The sequence below is a fragment of the Aulonocara sp. 'chitande type north' Nkhata Bay genome, linkage group LG19 (genome assembly GCF_057382095.1).
Source record: "Aulonocara sp. 'chitande type north' Nkhata Bay isolate Kocher_YH1m ecotype deep benthic linkage group LG19, A_spYH_male_GT1.1, whole genome shotgun sequence".
Taxonomy (NCBI): Eukaryota; Metazoa; Chordata; class Actinopteri; order Cichliformes; family Cichlidae; genus Aulonocara; species Aulonocara sp. 'chitande type north' Nkhata Bay.
In genome coordinates, this window is record NC_141362.1 from 29,738,872 (window position 1) to 29,764,273 (window position 25,402).

At 41.3% G+C, this 25,402-nt stretch overlaps 3 protein-coding genes across 7 annotated transcripts in view; 2 read left to right on the top strand and 1 right to left on the bottom strand.

Annotated features, from left to right (window-relative positions):
- Positions 1 to 12,591, top strand: part of ubr1 (ubiquitin protein ligase E3 component n-recognin 1) — a 22,590-nt gene extending 9,999 nt beyond the window's left edge. The window contains exons 9-47 of the mRNA XM_086275999.1: positions 304 to 411; positions 697 to 785; positions 869 to 967; positions 1,716 to 1,873; positions 1,959 to 2,058; positions 2,206 to 2,334; positions 2,440 to 2,620; positions 2,703 to 2,755; positions 2,870 to 2,980; positions 3,066 to 3,131; positions 3,235 to 3,336; positions 3,417 to 3,480; positions 3,573 to 3,697; positions 3,794 to 3,846; positions 3,936 to 4,038; positions 4,117 to 4,165; positions 4,263 to 4,417; positions 4,501 to 4,600; positions 4,685 to 4,788; positions 4,903 to 4,983; positions 5,058 to 5,239; positions 5,347 to 5,555; positions 5,641 to 5,740; positions 5,834 to 5,986; positions 6,082 to 6,182; positions 6,569 to 6,668; positions 7,024 to 7,172; positions 7,255 to 7,310; positions 7,392 to 7,488; positions 7,566 to 7,633; positions 7,934 to 8,081; positions 8,219 to 8,306; positions 8,678 to 8,814; positions 8,912 to 9,020; positions 9,105 to 9,161; positions 9,249 to 9,326; positions 9,408 to 9,578; positions 9,702 to 9,803; positions 10,388 to 12,591. Coding sequence (XP_086132125.1) covers positions 304 to 411; positions 697 to 785; positions 869 to 967; positions 1,716 to 1,873; positions 1,959 to 2,058; positions 2,206 to 2,334; positions 2,440 to 2,620; positions 2,703 to 2,755; positions 2,870 to 2,980; positions 3,066 to 3,131; positions 3,235 to 3,336; positions 3,417 to 3,480; positions 3,573 to 3,697; positions 3,794 to 3,846; positions 3,936 to 4,038; positions 4,117 to 4,165; positions 4,263 to 4,417; positions 4,501 to 4,600; positions 4,685 to 4,788; positions 4,903 to 4,983; positions 5,058 to 5,239; positions 5,347 to 5,555; positions 5,641 to 5,740; positions 5,834 to 5,986; positions 6,082 to 6,182; positions 6,569 to 6,668; positions 7,024 to 7,172; positions 7,255 to 7,310; positions 7,392 to 7,488; positions 7,566 to 7,633; positions 7,934 to 8,081; positions 8,219 to 8,306; positions 8,678 to 8,814; positions 8,912 to 9,020; positions 9,105 to 9,161; positions 9,249 to 9,326; positions 9,408 to 9,578; positions 9,702 to 9,803; positions 10,388 to 10,529 — 4,277 coding nt within the window. The 3' untranslated portion in view covers positions 10,530 to 12,591. The remainder of the gene's footprint in view (positions 1 to 303; positions 412 to 696; positions 786 to 868; positions 968 to 1,715; positions 1,874 to 1,958; positions 2,059 to 2,205; positions 2,335 to 2,439; positions 2,621 to 2,702; positions 2,756 to 2,869; positions 2,981 to 3,065; positions 3,132 to 3,234; positions 3,337 to 3,416; positions 3,481 to 3,572; positions 3,698 to 3,793; positions 3,847 to 3,935; positions 4,039 to 4,116; positions 4,166 to 4,262; positions 4,418 to 4,500; positions 4,601 to 4,684; positions 4,789 to 4,902; positions 4,984 to 5,057; positions 5,240 to 5,346; positions 5,556 to 5,640; positions 5,741 to 5,833; positions 5,987 to 6,081; positions 6,183 to 6,568; positions 6,669 to 7,023; positions 7,173 to 7,254; positions 7,311 to 7,391; positions 7,489 to 7,565; positions 7,634 to 7,933; positions 8,082 to 8,218; positions 8,307 to 8,677; positions 8,815 to 8,911; positions 9,021 to 9,104; positions 9,162 to 9,248; positions 9,327 to 9,407; positions 9,579 to 9,701; positions 9,804 to 10,387) is intronic.
- On the bottom strand, positions 11,553 to 15,546 carry prph2la (peripherin 2-like a). Its single transcript, XM_086276000.1, has 4 exons — positions 15,382 to 15,546; positions 14,362 to 15,175; positions 13,456 to 13,702; positions 11,553 to 13,307 (listed from the first exon to the last, which is right to left on the bottom strand). Exons 2-4 carry the CDS (start codon positions 14,940 to 14,942, stop codon positions 13,035 to 13,037), a joined length of 1,101 nt encoding a protein of 366 aa, XP_086132126.1. The 5' UTR covers positions 14,943 to 15,175; positions 15,382 to 15,546; the 3' UTR covers positions 11,553 to 13,034.
- Positions 15,547 to 16,381: 835 nt separating this feature from the next.
- On the top strand, positions 16,382 to 24,933 carry LOC147307330 (uncharacterized). 5 transcript variants are annotated; one of them, XM_086273811.1, is made up of 19 exons: positions 16,382 to 16,495; positions 16,758 to 16,857; positions 16,970 to 17,059; positions 17,186 to 17,329; positions 17,410 to 17,568; positions 17,670 to 17,751; positions 17,854 to 18,043; positions 18,149 to 18,292; positions 18,502 to 18,692; positions 18,769 to 18,904; positions 18,996 to 19,044; positions 19,113 to 19,242; positions 19,344 to 19,518; positions 19,621 to 19,960; positions 20,046 to 20,148; positions 20,394 to 20,445; positions 20,556 to 20,688; positions 21,660 to 21,766; positions 23,200 to 24,933. In XM_086273811.1, the coding sequence occupies exons 2-19, from the start codon at positions 16,767 to 16,769 to the stop codon at positions 23,305 to 23,307; spliced, it is 2,424 nt and encodes an 807-aa protein (XP_086129937.1). In that variant the 5' UTR covers positions 16,382 to 16,495; positions 16,758 to 16,766; the 3' UTR covers positions 23,308 to 24,933. The 5 variants fall into 5 exon arrangements, 3 of the variants coding, with proteins under 3 accessions (XP_086129937.1, XP_086129938.1, XP_086129939.1); XM_086273812.1 differs by having other exon boundaries at positions 19,618 to 19,960; positions 21,687 to 21,766; positions 23,200 to 24,931; XM_086273813.1 differs by having other exon boundaries at positions 16,410 to 16,495; positions 19,618 to 19,960; positions 23,200 to 24,932.
- Positions 24,934 to 25,402: the final 469 nt, after the last annotated feature.

The following is a 25,402-nucleotide window of genomic DNA, read 5'->3' on the forward strand; positions in this document are numbered from 1 at the left end:
ATTATGTCCTAGATCTGCAAAGATTGCTCGCAGATGTCTAAATAGGTCTTTTTCAACTTGGCCATTTTGGCTTGTCATAGCAGGGTAACACACAAGTGTCACAGATAAATTAATTACAGTCTGTTTACTGTGTCACAGCCAGTGCAGTGGGTGCACATGAAAAACACACGTGGCCTGGCCAGTTTAACGGGAACAGGGCCATGATTCATGTTATCAGAAACAGCTGTGTTTACCCTGTGCTGACACATGAAAACTGCCTGTTGTACATGTACAGCTGTATGACTGGTAATCTGTTTTGTGCAGTGGGTTTCAGGCAAGCCTTCTGTCAGGTGGCGCTACAGCCAGACGTGGACAGAGATCGACCTTGCCTCATTAGCAGACTCATGTTGCATGATGCCAGGATGTTCAAAGGTAAGCAGGCCTCAGCCCACACTAATTAATGGACTTTAGGAGGTGTTCTTATTAAAAAAAGAAAAAATATTAAACAGGTTATTCATCAACAATGCCTTTTAAGTGTTATGCCACTGTATTTGTTGTGCTGTCATATATTCCATTCAAGCTCCTGCAGCCTCTCACACTTACCAGTCACTTACAGATGATGCTATTTATGGTTTAATTTGCAGACAGTAGTGTAGAGCTTGAGCCTGAGCCTCACTATGATTCTGTTGAACACATTTTTTTTCTTATTTCCTCCAGGAGCTCGCAAGATAGTGCACGAGCTGATTTTCTGCAGCATGCTAATGGATACTGAATGCAAGAGGCTTTTTGCGATTGAGTTTACAAAGGTAAGTAAAACATTTTAAAATGTAAACTGTTTTGCATTTTTTTTCCCATTCCACTAATATGTTCCTCATCATTGTCTCTTCAGCACTATAAGCAGCTGCAGAAGGACTTCATCAATGATGACCATGAGAGGAATATATCCATCACAGCTCTGTCTGTTCAGATCTTCACTGTTCCCACACTAGTGAGTGTTGTTTCAATGCCAGAAGTCATATGATACTGCATGTAAATATAGTACACATCCTTTTTAAACACACCAATTAAATATTCACGTTTCCGGTGAAAAAAAAAAAGTGAACCTTTAGTAACCTTTGTTTAGCAGGAATGATTTCAAGGATTAACACTGGCAAACATCCATATGTGTGTGATATATGCTGAAAATGGCTCTCTGCAGGTTGTTCTAAAGTATCTGTTTTCATTCAGTTTCATTTATATAGCGCCAAATCAAACAACAGGCATCTCAAGCACCTTTATATTGTACTGTTCAGACCCAACAATGTTACAGAGAAACCCCAACAGTCAGACAACTCGTGATGGTTCAGTGTGAGGGGAGGAAGAGAGAAAGAAGAGGGAGATGGGTTAGAGACACACAAATTGGATTTAGGTCTGGCTCTAAATCCAAATTGTGGTCGACTTATCAGATGTAACCACAGTAGTCCCTACTCTAGCCATTAAATCAGATATGAATCTCCTGTTCCAACACATCCCAAAGATTGAGGTCTGGAGACTGAGGAGGCCATTTAAGTTTGGTGAAGTTGGACAAATCAGTTTGATATGTGCCCTTACATGCACTTTTCCATTTCTGTATCTTGTCATAGTGGTTTAAGTGTTGGATGCCATGTATGTATGTGTAATTAAAATATTGAACAGTATGTGTTGTAACCCTTAACCTATATTCCATGCTTTCTTTTACATTTGTGTTCTTCCAATAGGCCAGACAGCTGATCGAAGAGTGCAATGTGATTAAGGTGATAGTTGATACCGTCATGGAACTGCTTCGCGAACATCTAGATGATAACAATCGCTTCGTCTTCCTGGGCTACAACTCAGACAAGTTTTCACGCATCCAAGTCATCTTCCACGACCTCAGGTGATTAAAGAAGGCAACACCTTGTTCTTTATACCTTGCTGTTTATGGCCTTTTATGTAAGATGTCACTAATCTTTGCCACACAGGTATATTCTGATCAGTAAACCCTCAATATGGACCGAAGAGCTTCGGGGGCAGTTCTTGAAGGGGTTCAGAGTCTTTCTTGGTCTTCTTAAATGCATGCAGGTACAAATGGTCCTCACACTGTGTCATTTTGTAAATATATGCAATGTCTGTCTTTAAATATGTATCATGTAATATTGGTAGTGTTACATTACTTTAAGACAACTAGACACTCTGGATATTTAATGAATCCTTCGCTTTCTACACCAGGGTATGGAGGAGGTGAAGCGACAGCTTGGCCAACACATTGCTGTGGAGCCAGAATGGGAAGCTGGCTTTACTTTGCAGATTCAGCTCCGCCATATTCTTGCTATGTTTCAGGACTGGTGTTCCTCTGATGTGAGTTTTCTTGAAGCATAACTGTGATATCTTTAAATTTTTAATCTGCTTATGTGGAGGAGAGCGAACGTTGTACTCACTTATTGCCTTTGTCTTCCCTCTTAGGATGAGATTTTGCTGCTTGCATTTAAGGAGTGCCACACAGTTCTGAAGCAGTGCAATAACCAGCCCTTCCACAGGGACGCCACTGATTACTATATGTGCAAACACATCCTCCATGCCCGTCCATATAAAGTCTCACGGGAGCCTGTCAGCATACATCTGCCCATCTCCAGACTATTGGCTGGTAGGAGAAGTAGTATTTAAGACTTGCAGTGATTTTTTTTTGTATGCTGTGGACTTACTCATGTGTACATTGTGATTCATAGGCTTGTATGTACTCCTGTGTGGAACTGGCGCAATTGAGCGCCTGGAAAATCCTGTAAGTGACATGAGAAAATGTGATGATTTGTAGTCTTAGTGACAGCTGATAGGTGAGGTACTGCTGCTCCTCATGCATTGTTTGTTAGAGATCGAAGTCTTTCTGTCATTACAGGCAACCTATGATTTCACAGAGCTGGCAGAGCATCCTCTGCGCTGCTTTGTGCTGGCTGCACAGGTCTCGGCTGAAATGTGGCGGAGAAATGGGCTTTCGCTGGTGAGCCAGGTACACTAGAGCCTTTGGACGCACAGTGCTTTTTTATTTTCTGTTGTCTTTCTTCTCCACCTAATAAATACTTTCACATAAACAGGTGTACTACTACCAGGATGTAAAGTGCAGGGACGAGATGTACGATAAGGATATAGTCATGCTTCAGGTTGGTGTCAGTCGGGCATTAACACTTCTTTAATGCCAGTTTTTAATGTTTTAAATGCAAACGGCGTGATGATGTCATACGTCCCTCATCATTTCTATTACAGATAGCTGCTTCCAAAATGGACCCCAACCACTTCCTCATTCTGGTCTTGTTGAGATTTGAGCTCTTTGATTATTTTAATAGAAGTTGTTCAAGCAAAGACCAGGCAAGCTCCACATGAATAATCATCCAGTAAAAAAACGTCGTGCCACCAAACGTGTTAATGAAACGCAGCTTCTTTTACAGGACGAGTTGACGCAGTGGAACCGTTTAACAGAAGAGATGCTCTACCTGCTGATCGCCATCATTGGTAAACTGTCAAAAGTCTCCTGATCAAATTGAGATATTTCTTAATTCAGTTAAAAAACCTAAAAAAGTATCTGAACAGTGCTGTCTCTTCAGGTGAGCGCTATGTCCCCGGGATCAGTCAGTTGACCAAAGAGGATGTGACAATGAGGGAGGTTATCCACCTGCTGTGCATTGAGCCCATGGCTCATAGTAGCCTGGTCAAAGCCCTGCCAGAGAACGTATGCTTCAAAAAGCTTCATTTCTGAATTATATGTTTCATTTTGTGGTGTTTAGTTGGGAGGATAAATGACAAAGGTGATGTTTTTTCTTTCTAGGAAAGCCATGAAACAGGCTTGGAGACAGTTATCACCAAAGTTGCCACTTTTAAGTATGTAAACCCCCAGAAAACAGATTGAGTTTTGCCTTAATAGTAAATTTCACGAGTTCGTAATCTCTGTGTTCGGTTTTTGCTTTTAGAAAACCAGGAGTGTCGGGACATGGGTTATACGAAGTGAAAAAAGAACATCTAGTAGAGTTCAACCCATTCTTCTACCATTACTCAAGATCCCAGCATAGCAAGGTAGACCAGCGCCTTCAATTAAATTGACAGTGTCTGTTGACTATATTTGGTTAATTGGTTATATTACACTTCTTTCAGGCAGAAGAGTCTCAGAAGAAAAGGAGAGCTCAGGAGGGCAATGATAAAGGTGACTGACCCTCCACTCTGTCACCAAATGTCTCTGGAGATTGGTTGGTAATTTCATCGGCTCTAATAACATTGCCCCCGCTTGTGTCTGTGCTCAGCTCTTCGTCCGCCGGTGCCCCCAGCCTTTTGTTCAGACTTTTCTTATATAGTGCAACTCCTCTGCTGTGACATAATGGTCCACATCCTGAGAAACGTCCTGCAGAGAGCTGCAGAAGACCGGCCAACACACTGGACGGAAGCCATGATCCAGAGGGTACAAATTACATTTTCCCTCCCGAGATCTACCCTATTTCTCAATACAAATGTAGCAACAAAATTAACTCCTTTATCACACAGGCGCTGCACCTGATTGGCCAGGCATTGCTAGAAGAGAAATCACAGCTTGAGGATGTCACTGCGGAGGAAGTGACCTTTGATTTCAGCCTAAAGGCTCGTTGTGAGTGGAAAAATGAGCTTTGTTGTCTCTTTGAAATCGTGTAATTACTTTTTGAGAAGTAAAATCCCTGTTCCTCTTTTTCAGTAATGGGTGCAGAACATGGCAAGTCAGTGTTCCTCTTGTTGTCCAAGATTAAGACTTTGCCTTCTCTGGAAGCGCAAAAAGACATGATTAAATGGGTTCTACAGGTAGGCTATTCACTTACTATTCATTAAAGATATTGTTACATAATGTTAAATCAGTAGTTATCATGTTTCAGGACAGGACAGTTTTATAATTTTATAACACTGTTTTTCTTCTAGATGTTTGAGGTTGTCAAGTGCCTTAGAGAGAACTCCAGTCCAACAGTGTCCATGAGCATGGAAACAGCCAAGCCAGAAGAGGTAAACTAAAACTTAAGTGACTTAAAATATATCTTTGAGTTAAATCATTCTGACTTCTGGTTTTGTTGATCCAGAGTGCTCAGGACAAAGAAAAAGCAGAGCGGAAAAGGAAGGCAGAGGCAGCTAAGCTCCACCGACAGAAGATAATGGCCCAGATGTCAGCAATGCAAAAGAACTTTATTGAGTCAAATAAGATGCTGTATGACAACATGCCTGAAAGTGGAACACAGGGAGAAACTGTAGCGTCCACTGGGGAGTGAGTACAGCCTTTCCATAACACCTCGTAGTTGTATTTCAATGACTTAAAAGTGAGGGTTTAAACGAAATAATTTTCACCTAATGTAGTTTGATTTATTTCTCCAGCTGTGCCACGGAGCAGAGGGAGCTATGCGTAGCTGTTGGGCCTCACCGAGGGTCCACTCCGGCTGACAGGGAGGTACTGACCTGCATTCTTTGCCAGGAGGAGCAGGAGGTGATGGCTCAGGCTCCAGCCATGGGACTCGCTGCTTGTGTCCAGAGGTCCACAGTGCTGACACAGTGCAGAGGAAAGATACCAAGCAGCAGAGCAGATGGTCAGGCTCCATTCACTGATCATACTATTTTACTTTGTGAGATTCAGATTTAACTTATACGTTGTCTTGTGGTTATCACTTAAAGGGCCGGGAACATCATATCCCCTCTTTATGTCTCCGGATCTGGCTGTGGGGACCCACACTGGCAGCTGCGGACATGTCATGCATGCCACGTGTTGGCAAAAGTAAGTCACTAGGGAACAAATTTGACTAATTTTGCCTCTTAACTAAAGTTCGGTGTAACTCACGTACAGGTGTCATTTCCTCTTTTTTAACAGATACTATGAGGCAGTCCAAAATACAACCAGGAACCGGCTCCATGCTGAATTGATCATTGATCTGGAGAATGGAGAGTACTTGTGCCCCTTGTGCAAGTCTCTGTGCAATACTGTGGTACCTCTGATCCCATTAGAACCCCTCACATTTGACTAGTAAGCCCATCCTCTTACTCCCAGCCAGTCTGCAGTGCTTTGATTATCTGTGCAAATGTAAAGAAGTCATTTGCATGTTTGTTTTCTGTGTGTAGTGAAAACGCAGCGATAATTGGAGAGCATTTGACGCTGCCTCGTTGGATCCAGATCCTCTCTGCTAGGATTAAAGGACTCCAGTCAATCGCTCAGGATAATGGTAAGAATAGAACCCAGAATACAGTTATCGCACACTATACTGGTTTGTAGTGTCACACATGTAAAACTGATCCACCAATGAACAAAAGTCCACATTTCGATGTGTAACACCTGCCATATTCACATGTGAGTAAGATGTTGATATGCTCTTAGTGTGTTGATGTGAACCAGAGTAATAGGAAAAATTGGCTTTATTTGGTGAGGAGTTGAATGCTTGCAGGAAAACAGCTGCAGAAGGTGTTTTAATTTGCACACAGTCTGGATTTTACTAGAAGCCACTACGGAGTAGTCTTGGCTTGCATACGTTTTTCTTGTTATTCGTGAACCTCTAATAACACACCACACAGTGCAACCGATGATTGTTCTCTCCTGCTTTTTTTCTTGCAGACCGTAACACAGAAGGCAGTAGTAGTAATGGTAGCACTGGGCTGTGTGGCGAGGGCCAACCAGACTTTAGATCTATTCTGAGCTATGGAGTGCAAGAATCGTGAGTGCACCTCTCTCTGCCTTTATTACCTCTGCCAAGGAGGTTTTGCTTTTGGTAGCTTTTGTGTGCATGCAAGTGCGTCACTCTTTCTGTCTGTAAACACTTAGCTCAAATCAATTCTTATAAAGCTGTTAAAAATCCATTAAAATTTGGCTTCTATTCACCAATATGACATATGACCTTTGACCTGTCCTCCAAGGTGAATAGATTGATCCATACAAATTATGTCAAGTATATGTCAAATGGGTTTGAACAGTATAAGTAACAGAAACGTGCACTTTGCACATAAAGTAAAGTTTAAAATGGTGCGCTTGTTATTTTCTTTTCTAAATTTTGTGCTGTTTGTTGTTTCTAGGAGAAAGTTTTCAGACAGCATTACAGAGATGCTGGTTGTGTGCGCCACCACAGTCCACAGGGTTGGACTGAAGACTGCGCCCAATGAGCTGTGCCCCCGTGTTTCCATTATGGCCTGGAACACATGTGCCTTCACTATTCAGGCCATAGGTACTGCATCTGTTGGCTTTTGTCACTCCTTTCCTTTGCATGTATTCATGTGCGCAGGTCTTAAAATTGCAAATCTTCACAGAAAACATACTGGAGCAGGAGGGCAAGCCGCTATTTGGGTCCTTACAGAACAGACAGGTACTCAGTAGTGAACAATTGATGTAGTTCTTTTAGTGTAGGGGGTTTCTGTGAAAGTTGTGTGAAATGCTTCTCTTTTAGCTTGCAGGCATGAAGGCCATTGTTCAGTTTTCAGCAACGCAGGGACTTAAGAGCTCTCAGGCAGTCATCCAAAGGCACTTCACTGATATGCTGGGAGGTATGTGGTCATCAGAGAAACTTCAGGCTGGTTAGACTTGTGACTGTGTAGTTTAACTGTCCTTTCTCTCTTCTCAGTCTTGTTACCAGTCATGAGCAGAAAGAACACACCTTCTCTTCTAGAGGTGGATTTGTTCCATCTTCTGGTAGGTGTCTCTGAAAGAAACTGCTCTTACATATTAGTCTGAGCAAATGCTTCATGCTAATACATTAGATTAATACAATAAATGTATTATGTTAAGTGCAATAAAAACAGATTCCAATTGAAAATGAACATGAACTCCAGAAGATGTAAGACTGTAAAGAGGAAACATGATGGTGGAGATTTTATTTTCTGTTGATTGAGAAACTATAGACAACCCTCTGAATTTTTACTAAAATTGAAGAGATTATGTCTTTAAGAAACAGGTGTGTGATGGTTTTATAACGCTTGGATGTTTTGTCAGGTTGGATTGGTGCTATCGATACCCTCGCTTTATCAAGAGGAGACTGTAGACTTACAGCCATCTGCTGTCAGCGCTGCATACAATCACCTGCATATCTTGCATTTGGTGACCATGGCTCATGTGCTGCAGATCCTCTTGTCTTCTGCAGGTACAAAATCACAGACCCCCGCCCCCAAAATAATGTGATCTAATAACACCACTGTTAGCTACCACTTAGGGAGCTAGCCAGTAGTAAGAGATAATTGGAGTGATTATGATGATTAAATAATTGGTTTGTTTGTGCAGACGTCCCTGCAGCAGGGGATGGACAGGAGACGAAGGAGGAGAGAGCAGCAGCAGAGTTGTACTCTGCAGTGTCACAACACACGGGAAGGTGAGTGTTTTTCAAACACCTGCTTAAAGCACATTAGCATGATTGTATTTTTCCATACATATTTTTTATGGACATCAAAAAAAGAAAAAACTTTGACAGCCACTAAACTTAAGCAAAAACGAATCTCCTTTCTTAATGCTAATTTATAATTTAAATGTCTGCTATTAGTCACAAAAATGCATTTGTGGCAGGTGTCAGGAGGTTTTGATGTATTGGACAGTAAGACCGTCAGAGTTGGATAAATATTTTTAACTCATAATTTGACAAGAATGGCTATTACCTGTTTATAATGGGAACAAATACTTAGTTTCAGCCTTTTTCATGGTGAATTCTCAGATATTTGACAGCTTATTTTGTGGTTTTCTCATCAGGCTCCTTCCAGATGTTTCTGGCAGCTCTTTAGTAGAAAGAGTGAAGACAGGAATTGCACCATTCTTGCGTTGTGCTGCTCTCTTTTTCAATTGCCTTACAGGAGTACCTCCTCCAGAGGAGCTTTTTAGCATTTCTGGTAGGTTTCAGTGTAGTAGTGTCAGAATTTTATTGCATTTTGGAATTCAGAAGAGGAAGTTTTGTGCATTCATGCTGACATTTTATGTCTTGTGCAGTTGATTCTCAAGAACAGATGGAGGCACTATGCAGTTACCTGGCACTACCCTCCAATGTGTTTCAGCTTTTCCACGATCACAGAGAAACTGTTAGTCCACTGCTTCAGAGGTCGGAGAAAACACTATTGCATCTTACACTAGTTCCCAGTGAAGTCAGTAGTTTTGTAACTTATTATTTCTTGTTATTTCTTAGGTGGTGTGGGAGCCCAGTTGTAACCAAAGCCCTGAAAGGCAAAATCCAGACAGTCAGGTAGACTTTGGGTCTTTTATTATTTCAACATAGATTTTAGTTTTATTGAAACCCTACAGTTGGCCAATAAACTCACTCTTTCAACAGATACCCCAGGAAAAGGAATCGATTGATTGAACTTCCTGAAGATTACAGTACTCTCCTCAATCAAGCCAGCTATTTCAAGTAAGTAAGGAGTCCTCTCATTTGACATCTTCTAGTTCTCTTCTGTCCATCCTTTCTCACTCGTCTGCATCATGTCCTCAGGTGTCCAAAATCCACCGATGATGAGAGGAAGCATCCGACTTTATGTCTCTTTTGTGGGGCTATGCTGTGCTCTCAGAGCTCCTGTTGTCTCAGTCAGCTGGAAGGGGAGGACGTGGGGGCTTGCACTGCCCACGCTGCGACCTGTGGAGCAGGAGTGGGGATGTTCCTCAGGTTAATCAGTCACACGGCACATTTTACATTAGTAGAATTGTATTTCAAGCCCAGAATTAGTTTGTCTTTTGGGTTTACTTTTTTTTTTTTCTAACTGAATCACATTTTGTTTAATGATAACAGGATAAGAGAGTGTGAAATTGTGCTGATGGCCAGTCGGACTCGAGGGAGCACGTATCCCGCTCCGTACTTGGATGATTATGGGGAGACTGATCCTCATCTTGGGTAAGAACCTATTCAGTTTATTTGTAGTATTACTTCTGTATTTTTAGACTTAAACTCTACTATATAATACAGACTGGAGGATGTACTCAAGGTCAGCTGTTTGGCTTTGTCAGACAATTTTTACAGCTTGTGCCATCTATGAAAAGGTAGATGGATGATGTTGCTCGTAGGGGCAATGTACAGCAATACTGTGGCTAATGTAATTGAAACTTTGGTGTCACTTGTAGACTTGAATGTTGAAGCTAAAACTGTTGCCATTGTAGACTACAAAAATGCATTTATTTGAGCTTTGTTGCAGATCTCAAATTCATAATTATGTGCTGATCAAAACTTGATCGCACAGTGATAGCACATTCTCACAGTAGACCCCGATGAGCAACTTGCAGTTCAAGCCCAACACCTGGGCAGCTTTAACCTATAATACTACCTTCATGCACTTTCAGATTTGCATAAGCATTAAGTTTTTTTTATGACATAAAGAAGTGGTTTACACAGCTACGAAGTATGACTACATTTTTTTTGTCATACCAGTGAAATACTGGGTTTGAGAAACCCTTGAATGCATTTGTTTCTCTGTGTTTTAGACGGGGTAATCCGTTGCACCTTTGCCCAGAGCGTTACAGGAAGCTAAACCAGCTGTGGCAGCAGCACTGCATCCTGGAAGAAATCGCCCGCAGCCTGGAGGTGGTCAACGTTATGTTTGCTTTTGAGTGGCAGATGTTGTGATGACTGCTCCAGCTGTGTGACCGGCCGATACCGAGCACGGCCCCTGTGCTCCCAAGACACATGCACGCACACGACACACACAAGCAATCAACCCAAACCCTTCTGTAATCAGAAAAGCCTGTTTCATCATAAATGAGTCACCTTTGGAATCCAGAGAGAGTTGGGGGGGGGGCAGTCAAAATGGATAGAGGGTGATTGTTGTTGATTAATCCCAAGTCGCCTTGTTTCAGTTTGATTGTCTGCTGTGAGGATGAGTTTCTCCCAGAGTAATGTTATTTGCAAAGAAGCTCATTCAAATAAAGAAGAGCATCAGACACACACTAACACGTTTCTGTTATCACTTCATGTGTTTTTTTTCTTAATGATGCTGTGAATTTTCTGCATTCTCTCTCTTTGTGTTAGAACTTATGATTTGTGATAAGTTATAATTGTTCAAAGATGCGGTTTCCAAGCACATTCATGTGGAAAACTTTAGCCTTTTTCGGAGATCCTATCCATTTTTGCCTTTGACCCTTTATTATGTAGAATTCCTCAAATAATTAAACCTTAACCTACTGACACCTTTACTTATAAATAGACACATGTATAATGGGCAAAACGTATATAGAATAAACATCATTTTCAAGATTGCTTCAAACAGATTGAGTATTCTCAGAAAAGTATACGGGAATCTGTCTCAGTGACTTCCTCATATCCTGTCCTTAGATGCACCAGTTTTCTGAATTTCAGCCATTCTTATAGTTACATAACTCTCACATCTGTGCTTACTTACCTTCAGAATTGTGAAATTAATTATATAGAGGGAATTCAAATACAATATGATATTGCAAGATTGCTTTTAGAAAAAAAGTTTTATTAAGCTTTATTAAGCTTGTAATCAAAAATAATTGGATGACCTGTTGTGCGACACATTGTCAACCTTTATCATTTGATGTTGACTCTACATTATCTGAGTTTTAGTTGTCAATGATCAATTGCAGTGTTTTATTTAAGAGGAAAAAAATCTTTTTTTAAATCCCAGTGTATGGTTTCAGGTACTCCATTTTATTTCTGTCATTTCACTTAGCAAATGTGTGAATATATAATTTCTTCCTTTTTTGTTGTTGTGTTGTTTGACTTCATGATTTCCAGGCTGTGGAAATAAAGACACAAGACAATCTGTAGGTAGTCTGTTCCATAGCTCTGAATGGGGTTTAAAAACAACAACAGACCCAACAACAGTAGTGTCCAAGATTAGAATAAATCATTGTAAAAAGGAATGTGCTCTCGATTAAAGTTAACTGCTTTAAACGGTTATTCTGAAGTTGCACTCGAACTGTTCATTCTTTTAAGAAAAGGACAACAAAAACGTATTCTTGCTATAATAAGTGACTTCCCAGTTTTGTTGTTGGAGAAAGGAAGGAAGAGCAGATCACATCAGCAAGGCTTCTTTTCAGAATTCAAAGTCCTCAAGTGGACAGTTTATTGTCAAACTTTTTGTAGCTCATCCCAGCAAAGTTTATATTTGAGCATTAAAACCTGGTGACATTGCTGAGGCACGAGAGAATCGTAGCAGTGGCTTAAATATTCTAAAAAAAAAAAAAAAGTAGTTAAGAATTTCTCATGGATTTCTGTCTGCTGAGCTACTTATGTGAAAACAAAGTACTGTTTAATATTCGCTATCCTTGTAACAACTTTGCTAATGCAGTTAGGCAACTCAGGGAAAAGGGCACACAAAAGATCCAATATTGGTACTACTAGTCTAAACACAAACTAGTCACTACAGATCTTTAATTGTGAAATGTAATTTGTGAGCTTTCGCTTTTCTTGCTGTAAATCAAACTTCTGAGTGGGTTTTCTGGCATGCTCAGATGAAATCATGGGAAACAAGAACAGGTGCTTGAACTTCTAACCCATAGTTGTCTTCATCAAATAATAAATATAAGTACATTTTGATTCCAGTGTTGCAACTGACGGGTGTACAGAGTCTTTTTTTGCAAAAACCACATGTTACACAGGCAACAGATGTCATTTGTAAACAGTAGATTAAAGCACAAGTAATCTTACAGAAAAATAATAGAAATGTATGCAGACTGGTGACAAATTAAAGGAATTTAAAGTGAGGAAATGTGGTGGCTTTGTTATACTGAGGAGAACATTTGGTTAGCATGGTGTGGGTCCTGTGAACCCTTCAGAAAAGTTATGAGGATGGTTTTGGCTCAGTCCACATTATATGAGGGCTCAGTGAATGGATTAATTTGGGTGGAAATTATGTCACCAGGCCTCTATCAATTTTTTTATATGACCATCATATGATCATCGAAACACAAATTGACTTGACTTAAATTATGGTGTTGATATTAAAATTCTATCATTTAGGGTTCATATATATTTTCCACAAACAAAATGCCCATTCCTTCGCCACAGGTACAGAGATAAGAATTCACCAATGTAATGTGTATACGTTTCAAGGCCCTTTGTGGGCTTCAGGAATGTCGTCCATTGAAGTCTTTTGAGTGAAAAAGTTCAACTGTCTTCAGTTATTTGCTTTGGTGGAACATTGTCAGGACCATAGTGTGCTTTTGAGGTGGAGGGGACGTTAATGTTGGGGTCTCCATTAGTGGCTGTGTCTATCTGGTTACCCTTGCCAAGGCTCTTGATGATATTCAGGTTCATGCGGGCAGTTTCCATGAAGCTGTTTTCCAGCAGCCAGCCATCTGATTCGGAGTTGGGGTCTCCCTGTCTCAGGACATTTTCCAGAGAAGTCTGGAGGTAACGAACCCCGGTCAACACTGATAGCTGAAACGACAAGAGACCCCTATTGACCGGCTCGCTCATAGAAATAAACACAAAGCATGATGCAAAGATGTTAAAGTGGCTGAAAAAGTTAATCAGATTTTGTGTAGTTTCCCTTTAAACCTACCAACTCCGACTTGTGTTTCCTCACCTCAAATAACCAGGTGATGAGGACTGTGAGGCCGATGGACTGCATAATGTGTATGTAGTACTCCAGCAGCGCCTGTCGACACCCTTTCATCCAAAGGTTTAGCTCCTCCGTCTGGTGCTCGTAGTTGAAGTGTGCAGAGTTGTTGGTGATCTGCTGCTGGATGCAGGGCCGGGGGGAGTTGATGTTGCAGCAGCTGAATGGGACTCCATTCAGTAGGAACTTTCCATCCACGTTACTCCTGATTCGGCTAAAGCCAGAAAAACAAAGTTTAGAATTTCCCTTAATAGATCAGTGCTTCTGTGATCAGATTTTAAATGTGATGATTGTTTGGGAGTATATTTTTTATATATTTAGACAGTATTTTATTATTATACTGTGCTGATCTGTGCTTCCTGCCATGCCCATTTTTTCTGCCCATTTTCAGTGTTACTGAATATCTATAGCACAGTGTAAGAAATTATATATCATTATCAAATATGATGCAGGGAAATTATAATGAACTAAAACTCAACTAAAAATTCAAACTAGAAGGGAAAAAACATTTTATTTGACTAAAATAACGATAAAAACTAAGTGAAATGATTGTGAACTTGCAAAACTAACTAAAATGAAATGAAAAAACAAAGATGAACTATCCTTAGTTTTAATATATGTTAGCTTGGTAAAAAAAATTTGTCAAAATTTGTTTTGTGAAGTTTTAAAGGACGCATTTATTTAGACTTTAGGTGTCTACAAGATTGTGAGTCAACCCCTATCAAAACGCTGATGCTAAACTGAATTAAAATGAGAAAATACAGAACTACAACAACTCTGTTGTTTCTTTCTCTGTTTGCCATTTGAACACAGCCTCTTAAATACGAATGCACTTTACCAAAATAGCACCCTGTTTCTGCAGTTTGTACTTACTCCACCACCTCTTTTTGGGACATATCCAGGTAACGGTTGCTTATCCACTGAATTTGAAACCAGTCCTTATAACCGTTGTTTCCACAGCACTGAAACTGCATCTGCAGCATGTCCACGGTGCGCTTTAGGAAGCAGCGTCCTGGTGTGTCTGTGTCCTTATAAAACCTCATGGCCTCTGTCAGTCCCAGGTTCAGAGACTCTTCCAGTTCCCAGTGCATGCAGTAACACATCAGAGCCCCTACCAGCACACAAAAGGTGAAGAAGAAGGTGCATATGATGTAGGGCAGCATGATCAACTTCCAGCGCAAAAACTTGGTGGTGTCCACACAGTCGTAGCAGATTTTCCCACCCAGGAAGTTTATGGCACAAGCGATGAGACCCACAGCTATAAGCGTGTTGGGAACATACTGGATGTCCCTCTCAGCCATCACCTCTCCTTGTTTATGGAGCTCCACCTTGAGGAAGAGGCCTAGGCTGAACAGGATGGCCCCCGTAACTACCGAGATCCAGTTTAGGATCCAGAGCACCTGGGCCAGCTTGTCTCTTTTGGTCTTGGTAAACTTAACTCTTAAGACTGCCATTGCCCGTAACACTTCCCTGAGTTTTCATTCAAGTCCAAGGTGGGATTAAGGGTAGGACACAGATAGAGCTGGAAAGAGGAACAGGTTATCTTCCAGGGGATGTGGAGGGACAAATAGAGGGGGTTTGGTTGTACAGTTCTCTGAAGGTCCTTTCATAAGCAGCTTAGCCTGGTAGCCGAGATTGATATCGTGTGGATGCTGCATTATGGTTGTACTGTAGGTGGTCTGTAAGCCTGTAGCAGTGAGAGTAGATAAAAAAACTCATATAACTGGACAATTTCTAGAAAACAGAAACACTGTTAAGAAACACTGCGCTGAAATGTGATCATCTGTATATACAACCAGAAATAGTATGATTTATATATAACCAAAATATATTGAAGAAACTGAAACAACTCTTCCCTCCCTCTAAAATCCCGAATAAATCCACGGCACTCACCTAAGTGTGATCATGATGATCATTTGATAACACTGCACTTCTGATTTTCAGGTTGTTTTCTTACAAACATCGTCAGATTTAGTCCAGAGCGGCGAGTAGTTGTAGTGACACAGATAGCGTGAATGCAGCCACAGCAGCATCAGAGTGAGACTAGCAGCCAAGTCCTGAACCTCCTAATCCCCTTTAGTCATTAATCAGTCATGGGCCCCATAAGGGATTTGGACCCACCTTCTGCCACCTATGCAAATCTGACTGTCTCGACACTGTGAAAGCAGTGGCCGATTGCCTTTCTCTCTCTCTCTCTGTGTGTGTGAGTGTGTGTGTTACCAGTAAAAGTTTTACAAAAGGATAAAGTTAAAAAAAAATCATCTTTGCATCAGCAGTATTGCCCTAACTGCAAAGTTTAAGCCATCTTTTAAAGATGCAGAAAAATAAACATACAGTCTTTGGTGGGGGGTTTGTATTGAAGACTACATTAATAATAAATGCTTTAAAAAAAAAGTTTAAAACTGAAGCACATTGTAGTTGCAGTGCTCTCTAGTGGTAGAAACTTTGCAGTCAGGCTCCAGCTACTTTTATTATTTCATTTTGATTTGATTTTTCTATAAAATTCTTTGAAATATTTTGTTTTTTACCAGCTGGCAATCCAAAATGAAGACAAGTGCAAAAGACAATGACAAAACTATGCAGTGATCTGAAAAGCATGTGGTACTTTTACCACTTTGCCAGTTAATAAAAACACTTCACTGGTCATAAATGACAAAAACAAGATTTAAACTGGAAGAAAAAATGGGAGTTTTCTTCTCTCTTTTACTTAAGACGTTCACTTTAACCCCTGATATTCTTACCTATTTTGTTCCCCGCCTGTAACACACATGCAAACACACCGATGCAGTCACGACTACTCTGCAAATCAGCCAATGAAATGTTAACTGAGAGTGAGCTTAGAGGATTAACGTGGACGAAAGTAGCTTGTGTAAGAAGAGAATGTTACTAGCGGGCCAGTCAGCAAATCCACAGGGCAGACAGAACTCACAGCAGTCACCACTACAGAGACCAAGAGGGAAGTTTCACTGACCCACAGCAGAAAACTAGACCACAGTCGTTCCACCGAGTAAGTATGTGAAGACCCAACAAATGCAAAACTTACTAAAGTCCTCATGCTTCAGTCTGGTCTTCCTGATGTAAGTGTGGAAACACTTATATAAATGGATTTTCTAGCTTTAAGTGTACGTGCTATTTAACCACTTAAGCACATTACATGGGCTACAGTTGAAAGACCTGTGCAATGCAGTAGGTAAAGTAGTTGTTAGATGTTTTCAGTATACCCACTTTTTTGTGTGTGATCTCCCTTGTCTTGGTTTCGATACCAAAAGCTCAGCGTGATGCTGGACAAAGAGGGTCAGTGGTCTGAGGCATTGGCCAGCAATAACATAAAAGCCATCATCTGCTGGTTGAGGAAGCTTACAGCTGAAGGTAGAAAAGGAACATCCACTCATCATGAAACCAGTGCTCTGTACAATTTTTGCAAAGACCCTTTAATTCCACAGTTGTTTGTTGTTTCCTTTAACACTGTATCTTCAACAAGGTTATACTGATGTGGGGGAAATCGCACCAGCATTTAGCTGCTGGGTACAGCGGACAGCAGAGTTTGCTAAAAAGGAGTTATTAACCTTGTGTAAGTACATATTACATCATATTTTCAGTCTTTCTAAATGTGCAAACTTAAATTTGAAGTTGAAGTTACTTTGAGTAACATATACTTTGGATCTTTGGATCTATTGTGTCTTAATTATTCCCTCAGGCTTCAGCTGTTGCCAGGGTCTGTGGATGTTCCTGGACCGCGGCTCCTTCACTAGAGTGCACACGTTACTCCAAAAATTAAGGAACCTGCTTACATTGGCCCAGTGGGGAAGAAAACATCTCTGCTCAGCCCACCTCTGGCATGGTTTGTGCTAAAGATATCCTAATCTTTAATGCTGTGACATGATAAAAGCCTTTCTGAAATGCAATGTCTTCTTTATGCAGGAGTGGGAGTCCCATGTGTGGTCTGCAAGGACACATACAGCTCCTCAGACATCCGACATGGCTGCTGGAACAGAGAGCAGAGGATGCTGATGCAACACATCTGGCTGGGACAGCTGGTTCAGTGGTGGGGCATCATGGGGCTTCTGCCAAAGTTTCCTGGTATAGATATCATCACATCCCAATAAACTGGGATGAAGAACTGTTATTATACCTCTAAATCCTTTTGTTCTTAATGTTTGGTTCTCTGTTGTTTCTGTCAGAGACCCAAGAAGTGAAGCGTATCACTCAGATGTGGAAGGAAATGGATCACAGCCACCGAAAAGCTGGTCTTGAAACACAGGGGTAACTCTGAAAGGGTTTCATTTTAGAGCAAGTCTCTCTCTGAACATACTTTATCAATTTCCTACCTGTTTTTTCCCCTTTAACTTCCTTACCTTTTATTAGACGGGAGGAGGGAGAAATGGGAAGATTCAAGTCTTTGATACAGAGCATGGTGACACAGCTATGCAAACAACACGGGTGCATTTGGATGTCTGGAGATTGCACAGATCCACGTTATCCTCCCCCTAATCTGCAGGCGCTGTTGAAGCTCGTGCTGATCCCTCATATTGACAACATGTCAGTCCAGGCCATTGTATCCATCCAAATCAGCAAAGCTTTTCTGTGAAACATACTGATTTGTTGCTTCTCTATGTGCACTTACTTAAGGTTAAATGTGTCTTAACTTTTATGACACAAGCTCATGTACTTCATCCTGGATGTGGCAAATTTCCTACAGTGCAAAGATGACCTCCTTCAGGCTTTTTGTCATGCGTTCACAATTCCATCCACCTTTTCCCAACAAATCAGAGCCTTCTGGATGCTTGATCATGGACACACTGAGGTATGCAGCTGAAAACGAAACATTAAAAAGATAAGTGTTGAAACGGCCAAAATGGCATGCAGGTGACTCAAATGAGATATGTGCATACTTTAAAGTGATTTAATAATTTGCAAATAATAAGTAATGAATGGAGCTACAACATTTTTTCTTTTAATTGATAAGAAATTTACTTAACAAAGTGCTGTGCGCTATCTTACAACCAATCCCAGGCCTCCATGGAGCTGTTACTGAGCCCAAAGGCCTATGTTCCTGCCCTCTCCTGGCAGCATCGTTGCATCATCCATTGTCTCCTGACAAGGAAACAGCCTCAAGAGGCATTACGGTACCTCCAGTGGGCCAGGCCTGCAGTAGAGACCACTGATGATGCCAAGCTGTTTGCAGATGTACTTATTCAAAGCAGGTACTACATGTTTGATAATATAATGTTACTAAATAAAAGCTCACTTGCAGACTCAATTTGTGCTTTCAACCCCCAGTTGTAACTCTGATGCTTGGGCTCTGTTGAAGAGAGGCCACACAGAGACTGAAGATATGAGCAAATACTTCCTCCAGACTTGTAAAGGAGTTGGCCTGTGCACAGAGGCTTTAAAGTACATTCTTGTTGAAAACAATGTGGGTGAATCACTCATTTACATCAAGACAAAATGTACATACCAAGACAGCCTAGAAAGGACTTTTAACTCTCCCTAAAAATCTTTATCAGAATGAAGAAGATGGAGCTGAGACCACAGAGATGACACAGATGAAGAAAGGTATGAAAGATATTATTAAACAGTATTAGGATATAACTGAGATGTCATCTAATCACATTGTTTTGCAGAAATGCCACCATGTCCGCTGTCTGCCAAGCTGTACCGGGCTCAGAAAGTTGGCAAAGTATCAACAGATGAGCAGGTGAAATTGGTCAGAAAGGCTGTGAAGGAAGTGAGGAAACCAGATTCCAAGTTGAGGTACTGAGGTTGTAGATGTCACACTTGGAGCAACTGCTTGAATTATGTTAAAACACAATATGCATTAGACACCAGATTTATGACGTGCACTCTCATTTCAGGGAGGTAGTGTGGCCAGAGCACACAGAGAGAATGCCCAACAGCAAGCAAATGCTTCTGCCCACCGAGGCTCTGCGTCTACTCACATGCAGCTCTTCGCCAGTGCACATGGCAATAGAAACACAGCAAACAGCACATACAGCCGACCCAGAAGAAGAAGATCCTGTCATTTACAATGTATATATTTTCATTGTCTTTGGTAATACTGGTTGCAATATACAATTGCAAAGGGATTTTAAGTAATGGCAACCCTTAGATTTTATTTTGTATTCACAGCAGCAGCAGCAGCTGGAGACTCAAGAGAACATTTTTTCTTCTGAGGAGGATCTAAGATCCTTGTCTGCCTCATCCTCTACCTCAGCTTCACCCTTGCCTCTTATGAAGTGGGACCCGCTTCACACATATAAAAGCACTCTGACCCTGCAGATGATTTCCTCTCTGCTGACGGATAGAAGTAGCCAAAGCAGGGGACAAGAAGAAGAACACAGACCCCACTCATCAGCTGGTGTTTTCCTAAATATCCCTGAGCTGGTGCTGACACCAGATGGCGCTACAGAGCCTGTTTCCTTCAGCAGCTTGAACAAAGACAGCATGGTAGAGCTGATGCTTTCTGCAGATGGTAAGCTTTGTCTTGGATTCTCTGCACACACCATACATATTGAGAGATTCCCAAGAAATGGAAGCACTTTCTTACGTTTTACAAGTGGGAGAAGGTGATGAAGCAGATGTTTTTCTGGAAGAAGATACTATCGGGGTTGACGGGCTTTCAAGACCTTCCACATATGAAAGCCTTCTTTCAGACACAAGGTCAGAGGTCATCATAAATCTCACAATGCTTATGATAAAGTAAATTATTAAAACTGGTTGATATTTGGTGCAAGTTGAATTTCCAGTATGAATTTGACAACAATCAGGGCTGCCTGATAATTATATCTGGCTTAATTGTCATCCACTGAGTGATCACATAACTAGCTGCTACACGAGCTCATGAATATATCAGTCCTGGCCCTCAAATGTCACTCAGCCAACCTTCTCCTCTCACTGATTTTCAGTTTCACTGAGGTAGCCCCAACTCACTGCGTCCAGAAAAAGAAACCTCATCAGGTAGGTAATAATTTTAATTTTAAAGTACATAGTGACTCTATTGGTTCAGTATCTAATTAGCAGCTGTGTTCTCTGTGAGTGTGTTTACACTGTATACTGTATGCCATCAGCAAGACGAACCACAGGGATGCTCCAGCCAACACCTCCCATGTACCTCAGCTGAAACAACCCACGACATGCTGACAGATCTTCATCAGAGCTTTGTTTTGAATTGGTCTATACCCAGGGGCTCGCCAGGGATGGGTAAGCAGGACAGCTCCCTCCTCTTCTCTGTGTGTAGCTCCACCTTTCTTTACACATCTGTCAACCCCAGCCCAACCTGCAACACTGAAACCACCTCGGTTTATTTGGGCACAAAGAATGAGCGCCTCCTTGAATCCATGTTAAGAACTAATGAATCCTCTCACTCAGCCTGGCTCGATCATTGCAAAATGGGCAAATGGTGGAAACAGGATGCTGAGACTGGATGTAGTGTTTCCAGGTGTCTGCTACAGAGCTAAGCTATTACAGCCGGTGCATTTTGGATCACAAAAAGTCTAAACAAATAATAATATACCTCTAAAAGTATGCACGAATCTATGCAGCCATTTGGTGCTCAGTGATCAGCAGAGATAACAAGACATGTTGCCTGCTCAACCTTTAGAGCTCTGGAAACAATTCTATCTTTTGCAGTGTGTGTGTATGCATGTGTGCGTGTGTGTGTGTGTGTGTGTGTGTGTGTGTGTGTGTGTGTGTGTGTTAAGGGTCAGAACTAATTGTTTGTCAGAGGAACTGCAGGGGTGCAAGATGCAGGCACCAAAAGCAGGGGGGCTTGGCTGCTAGGAGAGGGAGCTTGGAGAGGAAGTGAGGTGTCAGAGATTGGTTCCCTTAACCTTGCTGCAGCATTCAGTGATCCATTAAACAGCATCCCCTCCCTCCCCCACGTTTTCTGTCAAAGGGTGTACCGTCTACCACCGCAGGCAGACCTCCCTCCATCTGCTGATCACCGTTGAGCCTCAGGGAGCGATGGCCTGTTGGCCCGTACTGATGCCCCAACCTTGTCGCAGAGACAGCGGTTAAAGACGTAACAGTGGAGCAGTGTTGCATAAAAGATAATAGTGTCAGACTTGTTGTTACCAAGATCCCCATTTATGTGATGTGTTCATCACTGGATTATGACTTCTAAGGAAATTCCAACAGAAAACAATATTGATAACATTTCTGTTCATTTGCAGATGACAAGGGACTTTCTCTTGTTCTAGGTCAGCCTTATTCCTGTGGACTCGTCAATTTTTTGGACTTCACTGCAAAGCAAAAAGGAGAAAACAGAGATGGAAATCAGGTACTTTGTTCTGACACACACTGTAAAATGTACAACATGTGTTATGATGAGTCTATTATGCATTCATCACAAAATTGTCAATAGGGGTCACTATTGTTCCAGTTAAGATGCTCAGTAATATTTGGATGATCTCATTTTTAGTCCCGGAAGATTTCACTTCATCACATCACAGCCTGGCAGGTCCCCTCTTTAGTACCTTTCATCCACATTTCTCCCGTCCCTCTGCACAAACATCACTGCTTTTAAGACCTCCGCCTACAATGATGTCATTGTCCAAAGTCACGTGATTTTTATGGGGAATTTTTCTGGAGTATCTTGGAGCACAGGTGAAACATCCATAAGATGCCAGGAACATGGTTACCATTTATTTGTCAAAAACAAAGTGGCCACTGCTCTGTAACACATTTCCTTCCATTTAAATGCTGCTTGTGCGTTGACCTGAGTGTTACACTTCTAATAGCACTGTGCAGATATGACCACATAATTATTTTACAGAGGTTTCATTGGATAATTGTTTAATTGGGATGTAGTCACCTAATTATTTTGCTCTGAACTAGGGACCATATGGCGCTTGGCAGGTGAAACGCAATTAGGCCATGCTAATTTATGATGATTATACCTGAGCATGACTGAACAGCCTATACTGTACAAAAATGTGTCTATCAGGGCCAATCTATTTTAGTTGTAGAGTGCATGTTTGGAGTGATGGCATTGCATTCATTACCCTGCAGTTTCTGTGTAAGCGTGGGTTTCCAGGGGGTTGTTTAGTAGGAAGGGCTGTTAGTGTTACCTAATTGTTCACCGAGGCCAGAAACAATACTTGTAGGATTTGCTTAATTGGCAGATAGAGAGATTAATCACTAATGAGTGAAATTAGTTGAAGGCAAACACTTAATGACTGATCAAACTATCATGTTCTTTGTGCCAGTGCGACTAAAGATAATAATAAAATCGAGATATTAAGCAGTTATTAGTTCAAACTATAAATTTGGATTTGGCCCCACATGACCTCAAGCATGACTGTTCGTGATGATTACTGGCACAGTTATAAATGAGATTTTCACCATGTGGAGCAAACAAAGTCATCCATCAAATCTTAGGAGCCCACTAAGAAATCACGGCCGCTTAAAAAGATATCACAAAATTAAATACTATCGACTTTGCTGTCTTTATGAAAACACCAATATTTGCACAGAGAGAGGCGGGGAACGTTTGTGTGGGGTGATGTTGCATGTTGAAACGTTCATGATTCAAGGGGAGATGAATGGCCTCTATTAGGAGCATTTAATCAGTAGCTGGCCCAGTGCTCCCAGTCTCCTGCACCCCCTGGGGAAAGATTAATGGGTACAGGATATTTCATCAGGTCCTCCACATCACTGCTCAGGATATGAGGCTGTAATTGTGTCTGTTTTTGCTGTTGTTTCGTGTTGCAGGCGGAGAAAGATGAGCCCGCAGCCAGCAGTTCGGGGAAGGTTTCCCAAGGAGCCATAAGGAGTGGCAGAGCAGGATCGAGAAAAGGCAAACGAGTGAAGAGGGCATGATCATCTGCAAGACAAAGAACAGCCTCTTATGTGATGCATTTTAAATATATTTAAATTAAAATCTAAAGGGAAAAAAAAATCACTCCAATGTTAAAGTTTACCACAAAGAGTGTTAACCTCCACCAGATTCATCCTCCAATCACCTGGTCAGATACTTTTGACAGCCTTTGTTCCCGCCCAGTGGTACTGTCCCACCTCACCCTTAATCTTCTGCTGTAATGTCTCGTGTCAGCAATACTCAGTAAATGATGAGACATGAATTCTTAAATATTGCTATGAACTATGACTCGAGTAAAGAGTAGTAAGTCTGAGTTACATTATGTCTTTTTTGACTTTCCTCTGATGAACATAACAACGTTGCGTGTTTCGATTCAAGTATAGATGCACTACATTTAAAATGCACTTGTGATGTCCTTGAAAATGATTGTGCACTTTAGATTCTTCACTGGTTTCCTCCTCTTGGAAAAAAAGGGATGTTTGCTTTGCTGCCATTGCATCTCATGAAAAATGGATGACCTCCCAAGGCTTTCTTCTGCCCATTGCTCTTCATATTTGCACAAAGCCCAGGGACTGCATTTGGGTTAGCATCCTCCCTCCCTCCATCCTCCCTCCTTCTTTCTCTCCCTCTGTGGTTTGTTCGCGGGGTGAATAACTTAACACATATTTCAGCTTGACACACTTCTGCTCTGGGTTTCCCCTGGGTGCCCAGTTCACGAGCCCACACATGCTGTATTATTTAAAAGTGGGGTTTGGAGTTCTGTGCGTGTAATCTCCTCTTTGTGTAAGGGCTGGGGGACTGCCTTATGAAGTTGTTCGGCTTTTCCTTATGACCTTGTATTTGTGACTAGATGATATTTCAAGTGTAGCCAAAAGACACGAGAAGCATACCAGCACAGTTATGTTTTTTGGCAATATAAGCTTTATTTTTTTTTGTAAAAGAAGAAAAACACATCTCACAAACAGCACAGTCTGTATCATAGCAAAAATGGTGTACAGTACAAAATGATGGATTACAGGAAATAGAAATCCGGACAATATATCATGAGCACAAGAATAAAAATCGAACGCAGCAAAAATGCACGAGGAGGATAATAAATAATGCATAATGACGCTAAAAAGCAAACTGTCTCAAAGTCTTGGAGTGAAATCAGCTTTCAGCTCAACACACACACACACACCCACACACCCACACACACACACACACACACACACACACACACTAACTCAAGCTAATCTAAAAGCTGATACCATCGTGGAAATCAGAGTGCGGTGGCGAAAATGACACATAAATCATGTGCCGGCAGATGATGCAAAAAAAACCTGCGGTTTGCAAGATGGATACAAATAGCCACATGATGTGTGGAAAACTCTCATATAAATACTTGTCATTGTGTTGCGAGGACTGTTGTGGTGAAAAATGCATGATTATTAATCTCCTAAACGAAAACATCTTAATAGGAACCTCTGATGGTGATGCTGTGCACCCAGAATACACAACCCACAGTGGATTTTCCAAACACACTTCGATGTTTGGAATTTTTAATGTTCTTGAGTGTAAAAGCTATTCCACATTTTTCATCTCTGTATTCTACAACATCACATTCACATTCACCAGGTTTGGCCTTGCGTGAAGGCCAGTGATCATACTGTCAACATGAAACATTCAGACCTTGGTGCAACATGGCAGCAGGTGTCTTGCCCACTGGAGGGCACTGTGAGCAGTGCAAAAGCTAGGTGGCCAAGAAAAGGGTGAGACACCTTGGCCAGCTCACCAGATGGGCTCACTGAAGCGTGTCAGGTGGCTGTGACAGCTACCTGCCCTTCCTTAAGGACTGTCACCATGTATAAACAAACCATTACTCTAATTTGTGAGTATACACTTATGTGTGTGCAAAATGTGTGCTTGTGCCCAAGGAGATGATTATGCTGAACCTTTTTAGAGTTGCACCTTTAATATCTTTCCTATACAGGAAAATGTTCATAGTAGTATTATTATCAGTAAGTTTTTGGTATATATTTTAGTATATATAGTTATATATTTTACAGTTTTAGCAGTTCAATGTAAGTCTCTGGAAATCGTGCTGTGCAGCAAATG